This window comes from Astyanax mexicanus, chromosome 16 (genome assembly GCF_023375975.1).
Source record: "Astyanax mexicanus isolate ESR-SI-001 chromosome 16, AstMex3_surface, whole genome shotgun sequence".
NCBI classification, from domain to species: domain Eukaryota; kingdom Metazoa; phylum Chordata; class Actinopteri; order Characiformes; family Acestrorhamphidae; genus Astyanax; species Astyanax mexicanus.
In genome coordinates, this window is record NC_064423.1 from 27,384,759 (window position 1) to 27,411,144 (window position 26,386).

Here is a 26,386-nt window from a genome sequence, read left to right on the forward strand (position 1 = left end):
CATAATGTAACTTTTAAAATATCCCAATTAAGTCGGGCATGTATTTTGAAATTCAGTCTAACGCGGCCGGAAATCAACTCGGCTCCTGGCGATGGTTTCACAGTGCAGAAAAATTATCTTTCCCTGAGCCGAGCTCTTTAAAGAGCTTTAATATCTCCATACTGAGCTGTAACTCACCGGATAAAGGTCTGGGTTTGATCATTATGGATATCCCAACTCCCCCAGAAGGTGAGATATGAGCAGTAGATCAACTGAGCTTAGCTAACAGCTACCCCGGTTAGCTATAGCCCAGGCTCTGAATGGCTCATGCTGCGGGTTAGCCGATTAGCCACTGTTCACTAAAGAAGAGCCCAGTTGTTTATAACGCGTTAATGGAGCGGTTTCAGGTTACATGTGTAACTGTGTATCAAAACGGCGTGCTTTACCTTCTTTCAGTTAGTCGTAGCTTCTGTTCGTATCTGAGGAGAGTGCACAGGATTAGATAGAGCTAAGCTAAGCTAGCTAATTGAGAGAAACACCATGGCCACTGCTCTTCTGATTAACTTAAACAACCAATGTTACAGAGCCCAGCTTAAGCTATGTATTCTCTCTTTCAGCCAAGAATTATGTATTTCTATCAGGTTATCTGTTGAATCAGAGTTGGTCAGTAAACCCTGGAATCAGTAATAAATGTATTCAGATGTAAACGTATACTTCTGTTCCTTTGCTGGTTGTGCTGTGTGTATCCAGTGCCTGAGAAAGCTAACAATTATTACTCTTTTCTTCACTATATTAATATTAATGACTCATAGCACTTGTTTTCAGAAATTAGACTTTCTGTCTAAACACATACTTTCAAACAAAAGTATAGTTTATTTGTTAACATAATAATGACAGGTAATACAAGTACCTTCCCAAAACAAATTCAGTAGAAGTAAATAGCTAAATACCTTAAGTGTGAATGTACTTGAGTAAATTCAAACGTACATCTGTTAAACATAAATCTGGCAAGTATATCTCTTCAAGACATTTGCCAGTCTTTCTTATTGTGCAATGTTTGTCTAAAATAAATGTTTAACATTACTCATAATGCTGCCAACATAACATAAATTAATAAAAAAATCACCCTTGTCATGAATATACTTGAGTAGAAGTAAAAGTCTAACATTTAAACCATTTAAAAATTCTAATTAATAAAATTGCCCGTATTGTATGTTGATATTTTACTGTATCCTGATACATATTCTTCTTCTATATACATACATAACCATATCACCCAGCAGCATCAGTACATGATTACAGTCACCACAAGCGGATGCTATACTATTCATATCAACTGAAATTAAGAAAAATATTTTGATATTAGTTTTGGACATATTGTTCAGCCCTAAGTACATGTAACAGATTTGTTACTACTCACGGTGATGCTGAACAATAAGTGCTTGTTTCCTAGACAAGAATTAAGTCTATCCAAAAGTAAAAGGAAGCTTTCTTAGCATGTACATTTTGACTCAGTAAACATTCAGTGATCATGGTAATAATTCACATATATAATGTGATTTCTGTCAACATTTTTTTGTGGTGTTTTGTTTTTGTTGTTCCAGATCAAGAGCTTCGCAATGTCATTGACAAGCTGGCGCAGTTTGTGGCCCGCAATGGGCCTGAGTTTGAAAAGATGACCATGGAGAAGCAGAAGGACAATCCGAAATTCTCCTTTCTCTTCGGAGGAGATTACTTTGGATACTACAAGTACAAGCTTGCAATTGAGCAACAGCAGCGTATGTACACTGAAACAGTTCTAACTGCTAGTGCAGCTTTGGGGAACTGGGGGGCAGAGTTTTGCACAGTTTGCTGATTGACTTGGCAATGAACTGATTAGTTAAATTGGTTATAAACTGTGCAGGAAACTGGCCCTCCAGGGCCATAAAGGGTTGTTAAATTAGTGTGTGTATTAGAAACTGAACTGAACTTGTTTGCTTACTAACCTAGCATTTAATGATGTAGCTTCAGAATTAAATGCTTAAAGAAATGTAAAATTCATATAGATTTATCCAGTCAAGTTTTCCCCCCAATGTGCAGGAATGTGCAAATATGCTTTGTTTTGTATCTAAGTCATCCTTTTTTCCTCATAGATCCAACCACTCACGATGATGAATATAAAATGGAAGGTATTTACTAGATTGACAATTGGACGCAATCTATATTTACTGTATAATATTCACACTTTGCCTGGTGTCATTGAGTATTTTTGCATCATCAGTGCTTAATGCCTTTTTCTCTTTATTTTATATTGAGCTTTGTCAGGCGTTTTGTCTTATGTTTTGTACAAGGTTGTGGGAAGGGAGCTTCAGTTGCTTGTGATGATAAAAAAAAAACAGCCTGCCCAGTAAATTCATTAGCATACAAACCCAAAACTGACTAAATAAAATGTTGGACAGATTTGTTTAGGCTCAGAATGGAAACATCTCATTGTTCTTTCCTTAGTTACTTGCTTGTTGTGTTATAATTTTTTTTTTTTTAATTCAGTTTGGTTGTATGACTTCAGTGTAGCCTCATACGTTCCACAGCTCAGTTCCCTCTTAAACAGTTTGTTCTAGTTTTTCATGGGCATTATTAAACACTGAAAAACAGGGCAAACAAAACCAGCATGTGTGAGTACGGTTGCATGCATGCTGTTAATAATATCTCAACTGGATGGCTTTGCTTTGAGAATGCCCATTAAACAAAGTCATTTACTCCTTACAGTTGTTCTTTCTAGTTTTTGATTTTGGATGTTGCCTCTGGTTGTTTCATGATGATGTGTATCTGTTTTTTTTCGAGTTTTTAAAAAATATATATTCTATCTTTTTGTGTTTGTTTGTTAAACTAATGAACTTAGTAGTTAGTACCATTAAAGAATAACTGTGCTTTCAGTTGCAGTGCATTGCAAACCACCTGGTAAAGAAGTCCCAGATGTTCCTCCACCAATGTCCTTGCTTCCACCTCCACCTATCCCCCCCAGTACACCTTCAGTGGAGGAGCTCATTCAGCAGAGCCAGTGGAACCTCCAGCAGCAGGAGCAGCACCTGAACAGCCTCAGACAGGTAACTCCTCCTACATTTTATCTGTTTTATTGGTCAGTTCAAACATACAGGTTGGGTTTATTGTAATTACTGTAATTACAGGCTGTAGTTCTTCTTCTTTATTATCGTCCTTTCATTCTGTCCTTCAATGGTGGGTCATTCATTCTCAGCACTGCAGTGACACTGGCATGGTGGTAGTATAATTAAATGGATCAAAGACAGCAGTGCTGCTGGAGTTTTTAGACACTCAACATCCACTCTATTAGACAGAAGCTCCTCTGTTGCACAGTTTGTGTTTTCATTCTCTAGTCCTTAATCAGCGGTCACAGGATGCTGCTCACAGGATGCTGCTCACAGGATGCTGCCCACAGGATGCTGCCCACAGGATGCTGCCCACAGGATGCTGCCCACAGGATGCTGCCCACAGGATGCTGCCCACAGGATGCTGCCCACAGGATTCTGCCCACAGGACACTGTTGGTGGATTACTCTAGTCCAGTAGTGTCACTGAAATGTTTTACAACTCTATCAACACCACTGTGTCAACATGCACAACACTCCACCATGCCAGTGTTACTGCAGTGCTGTGAATAATACACACCCCAAATAATAGCTGCTCTAAGGTGGTCCTGACTATTAAAAACAGCGGAATTATAAAGTTTACAGAGAAACACAGAAACTAGAGTCTGTGATTATAGATCAACAAACTGCCACTAATGCTCAGTGAATAATATTTCTTGTAGAAACAAGGAAATGGTCATAATGTTCTGCATATAATGTTAATAGAATTGGAATAACACAATTTATACTAATTCTAATCAAATGTAATGTGATTTGATGAAGTATGCACTAATTTTTACAAAACATAAAGGAAAAAGTATATGTTTAATACAATCTTCCCATAAAACATAAGAAATCGTATGTAAAAACATGTATTGTTACTGTTTATACTGTGATAGTCCTACAGTCACATTTATGTATTCAGAAAAAAAAAAATCTTTCTTTAAGCATTGCATTCCTCTAATTAAATGGGACTAAAAAAAAAGCAAGTTCTGCACAAATAAGTATAGAAGTCTGGAAGGTTCACATTCTGGACCACCTTTTTCTCTTTATCTGTAGGAGCAAGTAACTGCAGCTATTGGTTTGGCCATGGAGCAGCAGACTCAGAAACTGCTGGTGGAGACGCAGCTGGACATGACTGAGTTTGACGGCCTCCTCCAGCCAATCATCGACACCTGCACCAAGGATGCCATTTCGGTGAGCAGCAAATAGACCTCACTGTAGAAAGACTTGCTTGCCTTCAGCACCGTAACGTTTAATCTGAGAGATTCGCTGCTGTTCTCTTTTTTTAGGCTGGAAAGAACTGGATGTTCAACAACGCTAAATCCCCACAGCACTGCGAGCTGATGACCTCACACCTGCGCAACCGCATTACAGCAGAAACGGCACATTTCGAGCTCCGCCTACATCTCATCTATCTCATGAATGACGTCCTACACCACTGGTACACCACAGGACTTGGACATAAAAATGTAGTGGCATTGTTGTAGTGTATTCTAATCGTAGTATTGACTTGCGTTGTTATGGTTCCACAGCCAAAGGAAGAATCAGAGGGATCTGCTGGCCGCCCTGCAGAAGGTTGTGGTGCCTATCTATTGCACCAGCTTCCTGGCTGTGGAGGAAGACAAGCAGCAGAAAATCACACGGGTATGTTTGTTGAGCGACCCAAAGTATAAGCACATAGTTTATTAAAGGCATGCAAAATGTGTTAGCTGTATGTATATGCATCAGTCTGCCAGTGACTGTTAACAGAACGGAATCAATTTTGTTTACTAAAATAATACTCAAAAAAATGTAAAAAAAAATAAATAAAAATAAATAAATAAATAAAAAATAAAATACTTTTTCTAACATACAACATCTAACAGATATTAAAACAAGATATTTGTTATTTAAACATAATCTCTTTGTACTATTTCTAGTTGCTCCAGCTGTGGGAAAAGAACGGTTACTTTGATGATGTCACCATTCAGCAGCTCCAGAGTCCTGCGCTAGGCCTTGGACAGTATCAGGTACTGCAATCAGCAAAACTTACTGTACTAAAACTTATATTAGCCATATTACACAGTAATATGTAGCAGTAATGTTAGCAATTATTTGCAGTAATATTTTTGTTATGCATATATATATGTATGTGGGTTCATTTTATTTGTCATTTTATACTTGACTTGTAACCAAAAGCTACAAAGCTTGGAATCCATTTTTAATACCAGAGAATCATCACATATTTTTTATCCATGTGTATTAATGGTACCTAATTAACTAATTCTATATTTGTAACTAATCTGCAATCTCTAGGCGTCTCTAATCACGGAATATGCTGGAGTGGTGCAGCCCGTGCAGCTGGCCTTCCAGCAGCAGATCCAGGCTCTGAAGACACAGCACGAGGAGTTTGTGACCAACCTGAAGCAGCAGCAGAGCGTCGCTGCAGCAGCTGCAGCTGCTGCCGTCAGCCAGCTAGCTCCACCAGAGGCTGACGTTAAAGTGGCTCAGCCGCCAATGGCCCCTCAGTCTGGTGAGTAGATGCTGTTATATTTTACACAGTGATCAGCCATAATATTAAAACCACTGATCGGTGGTTAGTTGAATTATACTGATTATCTTATTACAACAACACCTGGTGAATAAAGTGGTGGGTTATACATAGGAGATTGCATTGGTAGAGTTCGTTAAGACCACAGCTTACAATTTTGTAAGTATTGTGGTAGGCCCCTGGGGTTAGGGGCGTGACCACTGTGACCCGGAAGGAGGAAGCACACAGGTAACACAGACACGGGGAGTAAATGAACTCAAACGTTCCTTTATTTAGGCTTTGAAATGCCCTCCACCACACCCAAAAACAAACTTAAATCATACTACTAGCCCAATGGGGCTCTAGAGTCTGTAGAATTGAACTTAATTCTCTGTTAGAGTCCGTGCAGCCTCAGCCCTCAGCTCCCCAGTGGAAGTCCTCTCAAATGAGGGCCGAGGCTGAGTATATATGCCTGTCCCAGCTGGCGGCTCAATCAGCCCTCATGCGGGCCAGCTGAGACAGGCATGGCTTTGCGCTCTGGCGTGGGGCAGACCCACAACTCCCCCGCCTCCTCACGCCACAGTATAAACAGCTCATATCTCAATAACAGATTTCACAGGACACCTTAAACGGTCTTGTGAAGTCCATACCTCAATGGTTTATGGCTGATCAGTTTATGTATTTAAAAAATAAATAAAAATAAATTAGTTAACTCTTTAGCTTATAAAACCAGAACGTAACCTGTAACTTCTGTGTCTCATTTTATTATTAACAGATGTAAAGCCTCCTATGGCTGGCCCTTCACCAGGTGACTATGATGGCGCTCCGACGAGACCAACAGACTCTAATTCATCCGCACCCCCGGACAAGCCTGGCTGGTTTGACCCTCAGCACAACATGCCATCCTGGAACCCACAGCAACCAGTGAGTGTCAGCCTCTGAATCAGTGGCTCCGAATCCTCTAATAATGAGCCCATCTTAAGTAGATGGTGGTTTGTTACAAGAAGAAACCACTAAAATGTGCGGCGCAGCGCACATAGAAACTAGGGGTGGGACATAATATTGATATTGTGATATATTGTTATATATTGTATTGATATATTATCAATACATGGCTCCATATATTAATATTTTTATTAAAACATAGGCAGTCTAAACGCCCTAAGACTCTCCCCCCAAGTTAATCTACAAATTCTGTGAAGCTGACACCAATAAATCCATAATTCTTGGTATTTGATTATTTAGGAGGATTTTATCATCTACTGTGAAATATCATAGAGAATTGCCATGCAAAATATCGAGCTTCACAGAATCCCAATACTGTTATATGATTGTAATCGTGTGCAATTTATTATGATTATATTGTATTATGAGATGACCTGTGATTCCAACCCCTCATAAAAAAACAGTCCTTTCAGTTTCACCTCACCATCCTGACATTTCTCATCCTGCTATTTCTCACAGCCACCATTTGACCCCAGTCAAGCGCCACCTCCTTGCCCACCCTGGAACAGCCACGAGGGGATGTGGAATGAGCAAAGGGATTCCAATTGGAATAGCCCTCGGGATGGGGGCCCTGGAGGACCCGGAGGTCCAGGAGGACCCGGAGGCCCTGGAGGTCCTGGCGGTCCTGGCGGCCCTTGGGGTGGTCAGAACGAGCCCCCTCCATCCTGGAGTGGACAGTTTGAACAACCACCCTGGAGCAACCAGCAAGACCAGCCTCCTTGGAGCCAACGGGAGCCCCCTTTTCGCATGCAGCGCCCACCACACTTCAGGGGACCCTTCCCACCCCACCAACAGCCACCCCCCTTCAACCAGCCACCACCACCCCACAACTTTAATCGTTTCCCGCCTCGCTTCATGCAAGACGACTTCCCACCTAGACACCACTTTGATCGCCCACCGTACCCACCACATCGCTTCGACTACCCGCAGGGGGATTTTCCAGGAGGTGAGGATGTGATTTTATTAATTAAGATTCAGGCACATTTTTTCTTCTTTGTATTTTTTATCATACATATGTTTGTATTTTCTCATTTTAGAAATGGGTCCTCCCCACCACCACCCGAACCAGAGAATCCCCCCACCAGCAATGTCCGAACATCCTCCATGGGGTAGTAACCAGCACCCTGATTTCGGTCCTCCACCCCACGGCTTTAACGGCCAGTCCCCACACATGAGACGCCAAACTCCCGCTCACGTGAACCAGGACGATCCTAGTCTGGTCCCCAATGTCCCGTATTTCGACTTGCCTGCAGGTCTCATGGCACCTCTGGTGAAAGTAAGCTCTCTGACCCTTTCCAGTGTTTCTGCAATACTTTCTGTGAAATTACTTGAGGATTAAAGCCAATACCAATAAGGTACCAATAAGGATGATATATTATATTTTCTGTTGTAATTCATAAAAGGATCAGGATGTATCATCAGATATTAAGGTAACATTGTGAGTTTAATCACTGGCAGCTGTTGTCAGCAGAGCTTCAGGCATTATGTTCTTAATTGAACTGTGTTATACGACACAGTGTAGATTTTATCCTCAGAGTGTCCTAGTTCCATGCTCAGGGTTGCCAGGTATAGATAGCATGAAAATAGTACGCTGAAGCCATGGAAACAGGCAAGCTGGCTATTTTTCTGCTGAACAGGTAATCACTGAGCTTCAGTATGGTTGCTAACCATATTTATCACCACCACTATTATAGTAGAGACATTGAAACGTATATTTACTGATCAGCTACAGAGTGTGGGGAAAAGCGGGTGAAACATAAAACAGGACTCCTTTAGCCATTTCACACACCCACATTTATTACTGATTGTTCCTTTAAATTGGCAAATTTTGTATAAAGTTTGGATTTTTCTTCCAGTCGGTCAGACTTTGGATGCAGATAATTTTTCTGTGTTTTTTTTTCTATAGCTTTTAACTTGTCTTGCTCTTTGCTTTTCATCTAGCTGGAAGATCATGACTACAAACCTCTGGACCCCAAAGACATCCGTCTCCCCCCACCCATGCCACCAAGTGAACGGTTACTGGCTGCTGTGGAGGCTTTCTACAGTCCTCCTTCACACGACAGACCAAGAAACAGGTAATCTTCACTCAAAAACACCATTTTACGCCGTGGATTTCTTTTGTTGATCAGGAATGAATAAATAAATAGTCCCAAAAATGTTTTACATATTGCTGTACTCTGTATGTCGTACAACAGAATATTCATAACCAATGTCTTTTGTGTTTAGGTTTTTTAATCTAGTATTTTTATAATAAAGTATTTTATATTCAGCATTGTCAAATGGATCACCAGGTGTTTTCTTTCAGTTTAAATTCTTAATGTTCTTTGTGTTTTTAGTGAGGGCTGGGAACAGAATGGCCTGTATGAGTTCTTCAGAGCCAAGATGAGGGCAAGGAGAAGAAAAGACCAAGAAAAACGTAACAGGTGGGTGTGTATTTGTGCACGTTTGTGGTTAAGTTAAACATAGCTTTTAATAGTTTAGATTTTTTTGTAGTTTTTAGCTTTAAAATCAAAGTTTTTATTTATGAATTATTATGTTATGATTACTTAAGTGAGCATTAACATTTATTTGCTTGTCTTTTTTGTTGCAGCACGCGAGGTAGCCACTCTCGCAGTCGGTCCCACAGTCGTGGAAGGTCGTCATCTCGTTCCAGTTCCAGGTCCTCCAAATCCTCACGCTCCAGGTCATCCAGGTCACGATCTCAGTCCCGCTCCTACTCCAGATCACGCTCCAGGTAACACCACCTCATCTTTTACACCAGTGCTGTTATGGTTCTTATTTACAGTCTCAGTGATTTTAAGCAATAGTGCTATTGTGCTATAACTGATGTTGATTCACAGTTATCAACTAGGCACTAGGACTGTATCCATATTTAAAGCTAAGATTATAAGATCGCTTATTGTCATGAACAACTAAATTAAAGCAAAGTACAAAAGACAACATTCGTGTAATACTGATAATCAGAATTTCCATTAAAAGCATCAAGGCATTGTACTGTATTTGGGTTGTTTTACAGTTGAGGTGTAACTAAATTTCCCCTCTTTTTACTCTTTCAGGAGCAGGAGCCACTCTAGGTCAAGGTCCAAAAGCCACTCCCGCTCCAGGTCACGATCAAGATCACGTTCACCTGACCGAAGAAGACACGCTGCAAAGTCCCGCAGTCCCACACCTCCGTAAGTGTTAATGTCTACCAGCTTTCAAACAATATAAAAACCATGTTTAAGAGATAAACAGCTAAATGTTGCAATTTCATTTCTGTCTGCAGCTCCACTTCTGGATTAGGCTCAGGGCCCTCACCTCTGCCACCTGATCTCAGGCTGGGAGAAGAAAACAAAGGCCATCAGATGCTGATGAAGATGGGTAGGTCTTTCAACAGCCATTTTGTGTGTAGATCTATGACTTTGATAGAGCTATAGAATCTAGAGGATGTGTGTATGTCTATCTCAGTTGAACAAAATTTATTATTGCATGATATTGGAAGATTTGTTGTATTCAAACTCCTTTGAAATTTCCCATGGCTTATTTGATGAGTTATTTGAATTTTAATTGGGCCAGAATGCCTGAAGTTGTGAAGGACAACATTGTAGTATTAGTAACAACCTTTATACCTAGAAATGTTGAATGGATAAGATGTTGAGTTGTTTAATTGGGCTTCTCTGTGCACAGGATGGAGCGGCTCTGGAGGACTCGGGGCGAAAGAGCAGGGCATCCAGGATCCCATTAAGGGGGGTGATGTGCGAGACAAGTGGGACCAGTACAAGGGTGTTGGAGTGCAGCTGGATGACCCATATGTGAATTATCGGAGAAATAAAAGCTATAATTTTGTCGCTCGGATGAAAGCAAGAGAGAAAGGTAATTTTTTTCACACTCAATTTCTAATAACTTTTAATTGCAATAGTAATGTTTCTTTGTAGTTGAGGAAAATATTACAGATTATAATTCTGAGCATTGACTAATTATTAACACTCATAGTGTAATAACTTAAAACTCCTTTTTTATTTTTAAATTCTCCTCTTCTCTGCTTTATTTTCAGTGAGTCGGGATCCGCAGGAGGCGCCACCTACAGAATGATTCTTACGAACAGTGTCCTTTTTTTAGTACTAAAAAAAACCCTTGCGTAGATGTCTTTCACTTTTGTTTTGAAAAGTGTTTTTGCGTTTGGTTCCTTTTATTGTAATAAATCAAACTGTCATGTAATGTAGTTCAATCGTGCTCAAAATCACTGAAATTGAATTTAGCCTGAATTTAGTACTCAGCACAAAGGAAATAAAGACATTTTAAACATGTATTTATGCTTTTGGGACTGTTATATTATTTATTTTCTGTAGAAGGCCCATATACAGTAATTAATGGTTTATTAATATCCTGTGTTACACTGAAAAAAAAAATCATTTATACAGTTTAATACAAATTTCATTTTAACTGATGTATGAAAATATATCATCATAGTCATGTTTACAAAATTCACAAGTCTGTAAATAGCTTCCAGTTCCAATGCGAGTTTGGCCACTTCTGCAATTAGGTCACATAATAATAATAATTCCATATCTGTACACTTCAAATGTAGTGATATTCCCTCATCTCCTTTAAAACCTCCTCCAGAGCATCTTCCACAGTCAGCTTGGGTGCGCGGTGGCAGCGGATGAACTGAGAAAGAAAAGTTTGAGTATATGAATATCACCATCTTGGAGCATTTTATTTATTTTAAGTTAAAAAGGTTTAAAGTTTGGATCCATCTTAGTATATTACAGAACTAAACTGTTTTCAAAAACATTCTTTACCTCCTTTGTGTCCTCCAGTGTTGTGTATCTGTAGTCAGCAGGTCCCAGGGATTCCACCATAGTGTGGTGCAGATATCTGCTAGACTCGATGAAGCTCCTGGTTAGGGCTAGCTGCTGTTTCAGCATGTCATTCAGAGCAAAGACAGCAGGGCTGTATGCAGATAACGCTGTGAGGCATAATAAGACACAGGTGTTTAGCCTTCAGCTTGGGAAACATCACAGTAATGACTGCAGCAAAACAGCCACACTGAGCTAAAACTTAAAGGGATAGTTCGGGATTTTTGACATGAATCTGTATGGCATCAACATGACCAGTGTCGTGCATTCTCACTGACTTACCCCCGACCATGTCCGCTGAGCGGAGTTCTTGTCCAGTATTGTCCGAGCCGAAAGTAGTCCGGCATGTTTGCTGGGGTCACGAAACGAAAGCGTTTTTCTTCCCAAAACAGTACGAGTGCAAAAGAGTGATTTATTTGCATAACAAAAAACGGTGTCTGCAAAAGTCACGCCTCATTATCACTGGGGCACTACTTTCATTTTGGATCAGTGCGCATGTCATTCTAACTGCGAGCAGCGCACTAGTCTTTCAGATCATTGGCTGCGCTCAGCTTCAACCAGCAACGCAAAGAGCAAGCTTTAGAGAGAAGTTTATCGGCTTTTATAAGCTTCTTGAACACAGATTTATACATTTGTATGTGTGTGTGTTAAAATGGTGCGGACTTGTGATTATCCAGGCTGTAGCAACAAATATGTGGCTGATTCTCCGCACAGTTTCCATCGTATCCCCGTGACTGACATTGCTCTCAGGCAACTTTGGATACTTGCAATGGGCTTCTATGTGGACACCAAAGTGGTGAAAATGAAGAAGCTTCGCGTTTGCGGTGCGCACTTCAGCGAGGATGACTATGTTTCTCCATGCCCGCTGTTGTTTGTGATGCAGGCAGCAGCTGGCCCGCCGACGTCCTCATCAATTGACAGGTTCTGTATCTCGGGCATAACTAAATCCCACTCGTGGCAGCAGTAACATTCCACCTCTGTCGGCATTAGTTCGCACTTCAAACAAGTGCACCAGGATTTGTCGGCCACCCTTGGTATCGCAGCAGCAGCAGCAGCGGCTCCAGCTTCGGTCTCAATCATTTCTCTGTCCACCCTCTCTCTTTCTGCACGATCCAATTCGATTTGGGCAAGTTCCTCCTCAGTATACTCAGGCTCATAAAGATACCCCCTTGGCTCTGAGCGGAAATCAATATATTCCTCGTCGCTCTCGTAGTCCGACATGTTCCCGAACAGTAAACAGTGAAATCGAAACCGTAGGCTAGCTGCCAGGTTGCGCAATCGCGCGCACTGATCCAAAATGAAAGTAGTGCCCCAGTGATAATGAGGCGTGACTTTTGCAGACACCGTTTTTTGTTATGCAAATAAATCACTCTTTTGCACTCGTACTGTTTTGGGAAGAAAAACGCTTTCGTTTCGTGACCCCAGCAAACATGCCGGACTACTTTCGGCTCGGACAATACTGGACAAGAACTCCGCTCAGCGGACATGGTCGGGGGTAAGTCAGTGAGAATGCACGAAACTGGTCATGTTGATGCCATACAGATTCATGTCAAAAATCCCGAACTATCCATTTAATGCCCTGCTTAGAATGCACACAAACATTTCACACAGTATGTGTTCTTAAAAACACAGCTAAATCTCACTCCATACATGTGACGCTGATGTTTTTTTTTGTTTTTTTTTTTTTGCTTAAAGATCAAGTGCACAGCATACAGAGTCAGAGTGAACTATATATAAACAGTGTAAATATGGTGTAATGTGGGATCTCTTACCTTCCACTGCTTCTGCAGTGACTGTATGGCTAGCAATGGGGGTCGGATCCACATAAGACATTCCTATCGACGGACCCAGTACTGCTGGCCCTGCAGGGGTGAACAGATGGGATATGATTTCATTAATAGTCCATGCTGGAGTACAAATGCATAGCAGTTAGCTGCCAGTTTATAAGGTATACAATTTGTTGGACATGTCCCCTGAAACATCTGTACCAGCACAATACTAACTAATTTAACTGCAATGTTGGGCTGCACAATAATGAAAAAACTTCTAGAATATACACTAATTTACATTATGACTACCTCCTTGTTTCTAAACCCATTATTAACCTCATCAGCTGTTTGTATTTACAGACTGTAGTCCTGCATTTGTTTCTCTGCATACTGTATGACCCTCTTTTCACCCTGTTCTTCTATATTCAGGGCCCACAGCACCACCACAGAGCAGCTATTACTTGGGTGGTGGGTCATTCATTCTCAGCACTGCAGTAACAGCGTTGTATTGTGTTTTGTGTTGGTATGAGTGGATCAGACGCAGCAGTGCTCCTGGAGTTTTTAAACACTGTTCACTCATTGTCCACTTAATAAGACACGCCTATTACTTCACTGATCCACCGAATGCTAATGATGCTGCACCCAGCCTTATTGCTGGAAAAACGTAATGGAAAACCCACCCTTATAATGGTGCTACGTTACATGCCACCACCATGACAGTGAATCTGCAGTGTTGAAAATGACCCACCACCTAAATAATACCTGATCTGTCGTGTTCCTGACCATTGAAGAACAGGTTGAAAGGAGAACATAACAAAGATAAATTACGAGAAATAATAAACAACGACTCACCAGTAGACCATGAATAAGTTAATGCATCTCTTTGGGTCTGCACTGTAGCATCCTTCACAGGCCGCCGTCTGACACTCTGACTCTGTGGCTTACTTGGAGTAATGGTGTCATCACTGGAATATGAATCTGAAGGAGAACTTCTACTGTGGCTTAAAGAAGACTCAGATTTACTGTACTGCACACCCGTCGACTTCGGCGATTCTTCTGAGAGCGTGTGGTCATCAACAGAATAAGAGTGAGACTGAGGATCAGTAGCTACGATGGAAGGCTTATCTCCATCCGAGAAATGTTCAGAGATCTCATCAGCACTCACAGCTGTTTCAGTCTGAACCTCACTGTCAAAATCACTCTCATACTGTGCAGACACCTCTTCAGGTGCTGGTCTGTCGTTATGCGAGGATTCATTAGCTGGTGAAGGACTGAGCTCTGTAAAGGCAACAGGGCTTTCTTCAGTCTGTAGATTAACATGCATGGAAACACACAGAATAGACACAGATTTAGACAAGAGGAAATGTAAATGTAACCGTATCATGTGTATCATGTGTATAATACAGTACGTTTTTAAAGGCACATGTTGGAATATAGCATACAAATCAGCATGTTGCAATTTATTTATTTATTATTTACAATTTATTGAAACTTTCTATAATAATGTTTAGCATATGGACAAAATTATTAGCATATTAGGACAACCCTGAAATCAAGGGTATTGAAACAGTTTTCCTGCTTGTGTTTGAGTAACTATCTAGTGCCCGAAGAAATCTTTCTACTTGCTACATACTACTTACCTAAACACTACATTTTGGATGATGAAAACATTGCTAGGTAGGATTGACTGAATGCTACATAAGAAAGTATATAAATAATTTCGTACCTTCTGTTTTGGTAATTCAGCTGTACCAAGAGTAACTGGTGCCAGATCATCCAGTGTCATGATGTTGATTTTGAAATCTGTAGAGAAAAATAAAGAAAAAATATTTTGTATTGCTTTGTATGCTTGTAATACATTACTAATTACCTTCTCCAATCCAATCCTATCCAGTGAAGGTCATGCTGTTATTTCTCTAAGAAGCTGTTTGATTTTCCCTAGAGCAATTTAAGGTTGATTAAGAGTATTAATTGAAAATGTATGTGTTATCAATCTCAGAGCTTTTACATACCATCTGATAAAACACTCTTTTCACTCAGTGTGTTGTCGTCATCATCATCATCATCATGATTAGAGGCAACAGGGAAAAGCTCCTCCAGAGACTTGATCTCGCTTTGGCCTGAAGCTGAGCTCAGAGAGAGCAGGTTGACCTTAGGTCCCCTCGAGACAGACCTGCTGGCTGACAGGGCTTTAGGTGATGATGGTGGGGAAGGAGAGGGACTGTAATGTCGATGTGCTGTGAATGCAGATGAAGGAGGAACATGTTCTTTATGCTCTTTAGCAGATGGGAAAGGAAGGCTGGGTGCCTTTTCTTTGTCTTTCCTGTATGTCTGTAAATGCAGGAGTGAGATAAAGAAATGCATTTAATATAGATTATATTTATTTTTTATGGCTGTAAACATGTAATCAAAAACTTACTTTACAGAAGGGGCGTACAATGTTACTGAATTCATATTAGTATCAGTGGATAATTACTTTTTTTTCTTAAATGATTTGTGATGGATAGCTGTACAAATGTCAAATATTTGTACAGCTAAAAAATGTACTGTATTCATTCACTGTTGAGCAAAAATCCTGTATTCTACTGTACAGGCAGACAATTTACAGTAGAAGAAAAAAATATTCTTAACTTGAAGGTAACTGAAAGTAGGTATATGGAATTAAACAATTGAGCTGAAAAGATTTATTTCAAGTAATTATGGAGCATTCATATTGGTAAATTTAATAACAATTACTACATTTTAATTTCTGCAAATGCAAGCCCATTCTACATCAGAAACTAAAAATATATTTTTATTTAAATGTACTACATTGCATGCTGGTAAATTCATTATAAAATGTTCTCCCAATGTAAAAGAGAAATGATTTATATAAATAAAAACAAAAATAGAGGTTTTAATTATTGATGATAAATAGAAGATAAACAGTGATCTCTACCTTAGCAGCCATTTGAGGACTTTGTCGTAGAACTTTGGTCAGGCTCCCATCTGGTGAATCTAATGATTCTCCCAGAATCCTTCGCATGTCTTCTTCATCACTATCCAGACCTCTTCCCATAAGTTGAGAAGTTCTATAACTGCCCAAAGGTATGCTGTTGTGCTCCTTCAGGTGTACAGTAGTGGACGCCTTCTTTTTGAGAAAGCAGCTGCCAGTCATACTCAGGTCACTGCTGGACTGGACAGACTCCTGTGGCAGTGGGAGGTCTGGGCCATTATCAGGAACAGTATCAGGAACAGACCTTTTGTTCTTCTGATTTCGGAAACGGTCTTCAATTAAAGCAAGTCTGCTCAGAGCTACACTTTGTGAGCTACGCTGAGGTATGAGCTTGAGGTCACTTGCATCAGCAGAAGTCCTGGTGGGTGCAGATAACTGTCCATCTACAGCGGCACTGTGGGCAGACTTCTTTAGAAATCTACTCCCACCACCCACACCAAACTGCTCTGGTGGCTTCGCCAAACATGCAGGACCACCATGATGATCTTGGTGTTCACTGTCTGCATCTTCTGAGGAAAGGTCACTCAGACCATGTAAAGGGGTCTGTCTGGATTGTAGCAGGCCTTTTCCCAAGTTTGCCTGAGGAAATAAGAACATGTATGGTAAGGGGGTGCATGAAAATGATTGGTTCCATACAGAGTAAACCCACAAATATGGCTATTAGTACAGAGCCCCTAAGGTGACAGTTAAAAAATTTAATGTGTGGCCACAACTTATTAAGGCATAGAAGTAAGATCCTACGGCCTAGCCATTAAGTTCCTTTTGTTTCACAGCGAACAAAGCAAATAGCTCTCAGGGGTTGTGAACAATATGACTGCCTAAGGAAGGTTAACGGGTCTGCATACTGTCTGCGTCTAAACCCATGAGCTTTTAGTATGAGAAATAAAAGAGTCTTGCACTGAGTTAATTAATTCATTTAAGATATAATTAAAAATAAACCAATTCACTCTCCCTTTTCTTACAAAAACATCCTTGGAGTAGAACTTTGATTATTTATTTAATGACTATTTATTTTTTGCTTTGTTTATGTATTTACTGTCCACTGTTTACATCTGTACATATTTGCACTGCTAAATTGATTTTTTATATAACTGCGTATTTGCACTTCTGCACTTTTATACTTTATTGTACATATGTATATAGATATTTTTTCGTAACTTTTGTGTACTAAGTATACCTGCTACTGGATGCCCAGAATTCCCCCCTGTATGTATGTATGTATGTATGTATGTATGTATGTATGTGTGTATCTATCTATCTATCTATCTATCTATCTATCTATCTATCTATGTGTCTATGTGTCTGTCTGTCTTGATGTAATATTCAGTCTTCTTCATGACCACTAATTTACAGAAAAGCAAGCTTTAATATTCTATGGCTACAACTTAATTATCTCGTTTCCAGGCGATAGAATCTCGTGCCCACGCCTGTCGTGGCTACGCATTATATTCTTTTTAACATGATGTTACCTTAGGGGTCTCGTATATCAGTTTAACACACACTTACCACATCTCTTCGTGCATTATCCTTTGGGGTCACAATGGTGTTAATTCTCTGTCCAGAGAGCTGTGCTTTTGCTCTTTCAAGAGCTGAACTGCGATTCCCCACACGATTCCACATTGTAAACTCACAATAAGTGAAGAATAAATAGCCTGGCCAGGTTATAGCTAAATAGATTGTAGTTAAAGAGTTTTTTTTTCAATAGCAAACGCTAGCTAGCTTGTAAACATTGAGGGTTTATGTTAAATAATGATAGTCAGTGTCCAGATACCAAAATAATAGAATAGCCTCTGCTATATACGGTTCTAATAAGTTAGAACAGTTTTTAGCCACTTTGTTAACGCTACATGACCTATGTAGCTTAGCTTAGCAAACAAGCGAAACCCATTATATTTCCCGTTAACAAGCTAATGCTAACGCTAGCTAGCTAACCCTGTTTTGCAGCGACACTGTTTGCTTGCGGTAAAGAGTGAGTAAACATACTGTTATAAGTCAACTAGCTGGCTAACTAATTATACATTAACCCTACAATTAACGTGAAACAGATAATTAACCCTAAAATCTGTGTTAAACTGAGATAAAACTGCAAGCTCTTCAGGTCGCCATAACGACCAAAGCGTCCCGACCATGGAGGAAAAGTTTATCAACACTCGTGTTGCCAGATTTCTCCACATAACACCTTTTGCGAAAAGTGAACCCAAATAGGCGGGTTTTGAGGTTGAGTTTGCTGGACTGCAATTTAAAATATGTATTTGTGAAAACTGCGTAAACAAATTATAAATGTGTTTTCAATCCGTTTTACTATAAGTTTGTGCTTGATTAAGTACTCTATTAAACGCTTTACTCTAATATTATTTAAACGTCGTAAATATCAATCTGGCAACACGCTTTGCAGTCGTATTCAGTGGCAGGGGCTCTCAAGTAAAATACATTACGTTATTGGGACACGTTACTGTTTTGGTGCAATGCCGCGATAATAACTATATTTTTATAGTACTACTAACTAGGTACTTTATTTTCTTTTATTTTACACCAAGATTTGTTTACATTTTGCTTAAACGAGGAATTTATAGTTTTGACAACTTGCATCTCAAGGACCCTTCAGTAGCAGATATCGCGTTTGCCTGATTACAAAAATGTAAACCTGATAACATAGTGCTGTAAATAATGCGGTATCAAATATCAAATGCTATTTTGCTTGTAAGCGGCGATATAAATATCGAGACCATATGAGACCACTTCAGTTTCTGAATCAGTTTATCTGATTTTGCTATTTATAGGTATATGTTTGAGTAAAGTAACCATTATTGTTTTATTCTATAAACTACGGTTTTAAGAGTTCAGAAATCAATATTTGGTGGAATAAACCTGTTTTTAATCACTGTTTTCATGCATTTTGGCATGTTCTCTTCCACCAGTCTTGCATACTACTTTTGGATAATTTTATGCCACTCCTGATGCAAAGATTCAAGCAGTTCAGCTTGGTTTCATGGTTTGTGATCATCCATCTTCCTCTTGATTATATTCCACAGGTTTTCAATTTGATAAAATAAAATAATATAGATAGATAAATAGATACATTTCATGAAGTTTCTATACAGGCTAGGTTTACTAAAAAAAACTAATTGTTCCTATTTTATTGTTGGTCCTTCAATTCGCCCAATAAAATTGCGGCGGACATGCAAGCCGTGCAGAATTTGCCCTGAAACGAGTCTCGGCACAACACCCCGCCCTTGATTCGACGTCATAACTCGTGGTCTGATCTGATTGGGTGTGCTGCAGTCCAATGAGCCTCGGCCATCTGTGCAGGAACAGCAGAGCTCCGGGATCCTGCTGCACATTTCCAGCTCCTGCAGCCTCTTTTATACCTGATTCACCAATTCATTAACCTTCATCTCCAGCGCAGCGCAGCAGAAACCGGCAGATATGAGGCTCCCCGTCGCTGTTTTCGCTTTATTAGCGGTGGCGATCACAACTAACGCCACTGTGTTCTTCAAAGAGCAGTTTCTGGACGGAGGTAAGACATGTCTGCTTTTCAGCCTGTAAATATACTGTCAGAATGAGTTACACCTGAACATTACATTCAGTTATTATTTACAATAGTGGTGAACATTCGTTATTTGCCAAGAATGATTGAACAATTGATCTGTAGTGTTTTATTACAGTTATAATAAAGCATAATTATAATTGAATATGTGTGTTCACTGTGTTAACAGTTATATAGGCATATTAACAGTGACTAAATCATTGAACAGCAATGAAATAATTATAAGCTATGATATATCATTAGAAGTTATTGCTTAAAGCTTAATGATTACCTTTAATAATAACTTAATTTTTAATTTCTTAATTTTCTATGTTAAATGTTAAATATGGATTTTGGCAGCCTTCAAGAAAATGAAATAAACAATATAATGCAGATTAAATTGATATAATGAAATTAAATTATTGGTAGATTAATTGAAAAGGCCTCAAATCAAAACTGCCTGTTTTTAATACTCAGACAGAAATAATTAATCACCATTAATTCACAGTATTAAAACTGTACAAGAGACCTTTCCAAATAAATTATTACTAAAGAATATCTTTATAATTATTATGCAGTAAATACATAAAAAGCGTCTAATTTCCGAAATTGTTGTGGCTGAGTAAATAATGAAAGTCACACAGCAGGGGATCATAGGGAATATCCCAAACTGTTTACTGTAGTTTCATTTTTCATTTTCATTTATAAGAGTAAAACCAGTTCAGTTGTGGTAATGAATGTGCTGTGTGAGCTCTGTAAACAGCAGCTAAGCTTCTGTAGCCTGTAGTTTGTTCTGCCTGTCAGGCGTTGTGCTTCTCCTTACAGAAGGTTTAATGCTTAAGTTCTTCTTCTGATTTTCCTTTCATTTATAGATGGATGGAAGAGCAGATGGAGTGAATCCAAACACAAATCAGACTATGGTCAATGGAAACTCACAGCAGGGAAGTTCTACGGAGATGCTGAACTCGACAAAGGTGAGGTTTGAAAGCTGCAGTTGGACGGTGGTGAAAAAGCACTTTGTGTAAGCAAATATCTTAAGCTCATGCAAATCGACATGAAGACAACAGAAAAGATCATCCAAAATGTTTCAGCAGTCTGAACTGAAACCAGATACCTGTAGAATGTCTGTAGAATGTAGAATGTAGTGTGAAACTATTTTAGGGCTACTTTGCCCACCCGTAGTTTCTTAGTCTATAGTATGACGTATTTAAATTTATACTTATTGATTATTTATTGCTTTTCTTTTTTCAAAGGTCTTCAGACGAGTCAGGACGCCCGCTTCTACGCGCTGTCCAGTCGCTTTGAGCCCTTCAGCAATGAAGGAAAACCCTTAGTGATCCAGTTCACAGTGAAGCACGAGCAGAAGATCGACTGCGGCGGTGGTTACGTCAAAATCTTCCCTACTGACCTCGACCAGGCCAACATGCACGGAGATTCACAGTATTACATCATGTTTGGTACGACGTTTGTATGATTTTCCATGTTAATTACTGATTAATAATGTTTATAAAAGTCACACAATTTAAGAGGTCAATAACCCAAAGATGTATACACCTCATTCTCATTCAGATTGTCACTGTTAGCACCTTCAATGCATTATTTGAATTGAGGAACTGATTTTACACATTTCCACTTTTAACAGGCCCAGACATTTGTGGCTACAGCACCAAGAAAGTACACGTCATTTTCAACTATAAAGGCCAGAACCACCTGATCAAGAAAGACATCCGCTGTAAAGTGAGTTATCAGACGCTTTTCATAAAATGTCCTAAAAAAAAAAATATATATATATATATTGTTTCTTGTTCCTTTGGATTACTGTTCACATGCATTTGTGGACATGTTTAAAAATAAAAAGCGACTTTTGACTTGTTTTTAAGTAAAAGAAGCATGGGTATTGAGTTGTTAAAGTAATATTACAGGATACATGCCATCAACATGTTTCTTCAGCTGTTTTTTTTTTAGATAAATTGCTACATAAAAGGCCACTCTAGGCTGAAATGCTGCCGCTGCAAATCTAAATTTGGTATAGATATACAATAACTGCACCTCTGCGTCTTTCAGCTTGTCAACAACTTTATGTAATAGCTGTTCTTGATTTTACAGCAATAAAAACTGTAGGCGTATACCAAAAGCACATAATACCATTTCTCACCTAATGGTGCATTAAGATTAAGGAGGTTGAAGACCTTATAAGGGACTGTTCAGGATATGTTATATGCTTTTTCTTTCAGGATGATGAGCACACACACCTGTACACCCTCATCCTCCACCCTGACCAAACTTACGAGGTAAAAATTAACAACGAGAAAGTCGAGTCTGGCTCTCTGGAGGAGGACTGGGACTTCCTGCCACCGAAAAAGATCAAGGATCCCGAGGCCAAGAAGCCGGAGGACTGGGATGACCGTGCTAAAATCGATGACCCCGAGGACACAAAGCCAGAGGTAAGTCTTATCATTTGTAATGTACGCATTTTGTTGAACCTCTTACTCAGGTAATTTACAAACATATGATTGAACAGCCTTTTTTCTTAATAATATTCAGTTTCAACACTGCATTAACACAGATGAAGTGTAATTTAAATTGTATTATATAGTTATAAATGCTTATAATCACAGCCATGTGCACATATGTAATAAATAGCTTGATTATATTAGGATTAAACTAAAGCTAGAAACCACTATGAAAACAGAAAAATCACTCGCAGATACTTTCTTTTGGCTTTAGGACTGGGATAAACCAGAGAACATTCCTGACCCTGATGCCAAGAAGCCCGACGACTGGGATGAAGACATGGATGGAGAGTGGGAGCCACCTATGATCCCTAACCCCGAGTACAAGGTAGATAAATCATTAGAATCTAAGCTCCACTGTTCATTTAGGTAGTTTGGTTCTACTAAGTCATTATAATTTTTTACAGCATTTTTTTTTACAGTAGCAGAATCTAGAAATGTTTTCTGTATTTTTACATTTGCAAAATGTAAAGAATTTAATTTTGGCCAGAAATGCTATTCTGCAAAGTCCAACAAAGCATTCGAATAAAAAAACATAGCATTCCCTCGATTCTATTTCTGAATACAGTCTCTGATCTATCTTTCAAATAATCCACAGCATTTCAAACAGTCTGGCTCACTTTCATTTCTTTACAGGGTGAATGGAAACCCAAGCAGATTGACAACCCCAACTACAAAGGAACGTGGGTGCACCCAGAGATTGATAACCCTGAATACACAGCCGACGATTCCATTTACAAATACGACAACATTGGTGTACTCGGACTAGATCTGTGGCAGGTATGAAATACGTCTCTGAAGTTGTAGTTTATAATGTTGTTATAACTCACTATTTGTCAGTGTTGTCATTAGTGCATCTCACAAGAGTAAAAAGTAAATGTCCAGGACTTGTCCTATAGACAGCGCTGTGCATGAAACTTGCACCTAAAGCTGTTAATCCAGGCTGTAAGATTAAACACTGATATCTGAATAACTGCAAGGTAACAATCTATTATGATTGTTTTACAGTGTGAAAGTGTTAACCCATTAAACCCTGAGTGAATGAGCCCTCAGCGCTCTATTTTAGGGCATATGAAACTGATGTAAAACCTGAAAGCAGTGAAGTTTAGACCTAAATTACATTACATTACATCAGAAAGGGAATAAGCTTGATTGAAGGCTAATCGTCTATTTTCCTTACAATTAAAAAAATCTTCATTCAAGATGATGTGAAGTCCAAGACTAAACTTAATCCCTGTCCCTAAACATTTAAATGGTTTTAGTGTTCACCATTTCCATTCCATATCTATTTCTTGGTTAACACTATGCCTAGTGTATCTAATCATTCATTAAATATATTAAATTAGATGAGACGTTGCACGTCCCTGCCGTGTCTGGTGTTTCCAAAGAATATCAGCACCCAGACCTGTTATCTTTTAACCAAAGTATTAGTTACTTTACTAACAAACAGTACATTGACTTTTTTGTTTTTTGGTGTTTGTTCTAATGTAGTATATGGCTTTACAGGTAAACACACCCACTTCTAAAGTGCAGAGATGATGCCTGAAATGATATACTTATCTTAAGATTTGAGTTTTTTTTATATGAATATTAGGCAAGACAAGAGTTCAATTTTACGTTTTTTATATTTCTGTTGATACTAATTATACTGTTTTTCTCACAGGTGAAGTCTGGCACCATTTTTGACAACTTCTTTATCTCTGATGATGTAAAGGAGGCTGAGGAGTTTGGAAAAGAGACATGGGGAGCCACAAAGGTGCGTATATTAACTGCATTAACTGCATTAGCATCTAATTGGATGTGATAAAAATATTATATTTATTAAAAAATGCATTATATATAAAAAATAATACAAAAACACTTATATATCTGCCTTGCTTGTACTGTGACACAGGGCCCAGAGAAGAAAATGAAGGAGAAGCAGGATGAGGAGGAGAGGAAACAGAGGGATGAGGAGGAGAAGAGCAAGAAGGAAGAAGATGATGACAACGAGGAAGGTGACGAGCAAGAAGATGAACCAGAAGAGGATGAGGAGGAAACTACAGATGAGCCCAGCCAAGTGGACGAGGAAGAGGAAGAGCATGATGAAGATAAACCCTCTAAAGACGAACTGTAGACGTAATTGCGGTGCCTGAGAGTGGCTCCATAACAATCCTCAGTCTTAGGAGAACCTACTGACCCTCTCTCGCTGAGCAGAGCTCCGGCAGTGGAGCTTTTACTACAGGCCTGGGACAGTAGTGTAAGGGTGTGTTGTGATCTGATTTCTGTGTGTTTTGTTTCCTGTGGTGAGATTTCTTTTTGTTTGTTTGTTTTTTTGCACCCATCTTTTGGTTCCAATCATAAGTTAATTTTATTGCGCGACATTCGGTGTGTCCTGGATTTTTATTTTTTACTGCTGCTACCCGGCTCCTCCACTCACCTTCTACTCAGACGTAAAGCTAAAGTTGACAGGAATTTTGATCATCATATTAATGTCTTGAGGGGGAAAAATGATGAGTATCATTTTTAGGTTATTTGCACTTTTTTTAAATAAATGATTTTCTTAAACAGTTGGCTTTTTGCTTTTTTTGGTTATTGTTATGCAAATGTTGCTCCCTAATTTACATAAATCAATGCACATCAGAACAGGAGACTACTCAGGTCCTGGAAGTCAGGAGAACAGTAACATTTTATATTTGTATGTTCACACACTTAACAATGTAAAATGTGAAAAAGCTTTTAGCATCCAACCTACCCTACTGGAAAATAAACAGCCTGGTTAGCTCAAGCTGGAGTAGCTGGTTACACTGGTGGATCAGAAAAGCTCTTGGTCAGTGTAGGGATTTTATTTAGAGTTTAATCATTTCCACCAGCATCACCAGAAGAACCATTTTGGGTGATTATCCTGACCTCACTGATCTCCCACCTGTATGGCCAACTTGTACACTCTAAAAAAAAATGCAAAATGATGCTGAGGTGTCAAGCTCCAGAGTTTTTTTTTGTACCACAAAGTAAAACCACAAATATGATCACCATAAAACTGTAAAATAAAATACGCATTTTATTTATATTGCAACTAAGACATACTTCTGATCAGTAATTAAATAAAAAAACATTTAACAAAAACTTCATATAACTAGTTTTGACCTGATTTCTAGAACCAAATTTTAAATGATAAGTAAAGAAATTGTTGTTGAGTTATTGGTGATACATGAAGATTTTATCCTAAAAATATTGACATGTTTTCATGTCATGTGCCCACAATAAAAAAATTAAATAAAAAAAAAAAACATTAATGAGCTGCTCAATGAATTTATGTTATTCAATTTTGAACGTGGTATTCAGTATTCAGAAATGGAATAATATAGTAAAAAGTGTCTGTGAATGTTAAAGTGCTCAATGAAGATTGCTGTAAACTATTTTTGTATATTCATTTTAATATCGGTGCTCAAAGACATGCCCTCAGACCTTATTTTTTTTCCAGATTCCCAATACTTGCAATTAAAAGAGAAATCTGGTGTGAGGTGAAGTTAGGGTGTAGTAAAACATGATAATGACAAAAAACTTTTTACTTTATCCATCTATTTGTGTTCGTCAGTTGACTTATTGTGACTTAGGGTGTAATCATACTAAGCACAGTTTGGTTGAATCAAGCGGGAGCATGGTTCTGCCCCCTCCCCACTCCCCCGCTGGCCTGCACTCACATTGCGTTTAAACAATCTGTGCCCGAGTATGCTTACGCCATTACTTACTGCTCAGTGGGCTTGCCCGTGTTGTGATGAATTCAACACCCCTACCATGAAAAGCACCCTCTCTCTGCGACACACCTTCTTGATAAGAGCGGAGATAATTTGCTTCAATTTTCTTAAATAAGCTGAACAGGTCACAGGTTCCCGGCCAGAAAAGTCGGTGCCCCACAATCTTGCTGGTCTGGAACCAGTGAACCTGTGACAAGAGCGGCCAAAGGGCGGGGTGTTCAAGCTGTATCCGGTTTGCGGACCACGCCCACATTTACATACGTAGTTCGCCGAAATCGGCATTGGCTTCAGCTCCGGCACCAGCACTTTGCTCGTGAAAAAGAGGTAAGAGTATTCAGTGCTTTATTTTATATTTCAGAATTCTACCAGTGGAGTGTGGAGCTACTTGAGT

At 39.2% G+C, this 26,386-nt stretch overlaps 3 protein-coding genes across 4 annotated transcripts; 2 read left to right on the forward strand and 1 right to left on the reverse strand.

Moving 5' to 3' along the window:
- The first annotated feature begins 65 nt into the window (after positions 1–65).
- On the forward strand, positions 66–10,905 carry LOC103033812 (calcium homeostasis endoplasmic reticulum protein). 2 transcript variants are annotated; one of them, XM_007246193.4, is made up of 19 exons: positions 66–228; positions 1,584–1,757; positions 2,112–2,147; positions 2,893–3,062; positions 4,160–4,297; positions 4,393–4,544; positions 4,636–4,747; positions 5,023–5,112; positions 5,399–5,615; positions 6,388–6,536; positions 7,077–7,563; positions 7,655–7,893; positions 8,559–8,692; positions 8,954–9,040; positions 9,208–9,351; positions 9,674–9,790; positions 9,883–9,977; positions 10,284–10,469; positions 10,651–10,905. In XM_007246193.4, exons 1-19 carry the CDS (start codon positions 204–206, stop codon positions 10,686–10,688), a joined length of 2,790 nt encoding a protein of 929 aa, XP_007246255.3. In that variant the 5' UTR covers positions 66–203; the 3' UTR covers positions 10,689–10,905. The 2 variants fall into 2 exon arrangements, with proteins under 2 accessions (XP_007246255.3, XP_007246254.3); XM_007246192.4 differs by lacking the exon at positions 2,112–2,147.
- Positions 10,906–10,956: 51 nt separating this feature from the next.
- c16h19orf44 (chromosome 16 C19orf44 homolog) lies at positions 10,957–18,454 on the reverse strand. Its single transcript, XM_007246194.4, has 8 exons — positions 17,726–18,454; positions 16,163–16,798; positions 15,237–15,555; positions 14,951–15,027; positions 14,077–14,530; positions 13,228–13,317; positions 11,399–11,565; positions 10,957–11,264 (listed from the first exon to the last, which is right to left on the reverse strand). Exons 1-8 carry the CDS (start codon positions 17,837–17,839, stop codon positions 11,175–11,177), a joined length of 1,947 nt encoding a protein of 648 aa, XP_007246256.3. The 5' UTR covers positions 17,840–18,454; the 3' UTR covers positions 10,957–11,174.
- A 1,058-nt stretch (positions 18,455–19,512) lies between these two features.
- On the forward strand, positions 19,513–24,807 carry calr3a (calreticulin 3a). Its single transcript, XM_007246185.4, has 9 exons — positions 19,513–19,736; positions 20,618–20,719; positions 20,999–21,202; positions 21,388–21,482; positions 21,980–22,189; positions 22,473–22,586; positions 22,895–23,038; positions 23,922–24,014; positions 24,153–24,807. Exons 1-9 carry the CDS (start codon positions 19,646–19,648, stop codon positions 24,372–24,374), a joined length of 1,275 nt encoding a protein of 424 aa, XP_007246247.2. The 5' UTR covers positions 19,513–19,645; the 3' UTR covers positions 24,375–24,807.
- The last annotated feature ends 1,579 nt before the right edge of the window (positions 24,808–26,386 follow it).

Excerpts from the sequence above, each read along its gene's own strand:
- LOC103033812 (XM_007246193.4), top strand. The coding sequence starts at position 204 with ATGGATATCCCAACTCCCCCAGAAG. Across the intron at positions 4,545-4,635 it reads AATGACGTCCTACACCACTG|CCAAAGGAAGAATCAGAGGG; the intron begins GTACACCACAGG and ends ATGGTTCCACAG. Across the intron at positions 9,352-9,673 it reads TACTCCAGATCACGCTCCAG|GAGCAGGAGCCACTCTAGGT; the intron begins GTAACACCACCT and ends TTACTCTTTCAG.
- c16h19orf44 (XM_007246194.4), bottom strand. The coding sequence starts at position 17,839 with ATGTGGAATCGTGTGGGGAATCGCAGTTCAGCTCTTGAAAGAGCAAAA. Across the intron at positions 14,531-14,950 it reads CTGAATTACCAAAACAGAAG|ACTGAAGAAAGCCCTGTTGC; the intron begins GTACGAAATTAT and ends GTTAATCTACAG. Across the intron at positions 11,265-11,398 it reads CACTGGAGGACACAAAGGAG|TTCATCCGCTGCCACCGCGC; the intron begins GTAAAGAATGTT and ends TTTCTTTCTCAG.
- calr3a (XM_007246185.4), top strand. The coding sequence starts at position 19,646 with ATGAGGCTCCCCGTCGCTGTTTTCGCTTTATTAGCGGTGGCGATCACA. Across the intron at positions 20,720-20,998 it reads AGATGCTGAACTCGACAAAG|GTCTTCAGACGAGTCAGGAC; the intron begins GTGAGGTTTGAA and ends CTTTTTTCAAAG. Across the intron at positions 22,190-22,472 it reads CCGAGGACACAAAGCCAGAG|GACTGGGATAAACCAGAGAA; the intron begins GTAAGTCTTATC and ends TTTTGGCTTTAG.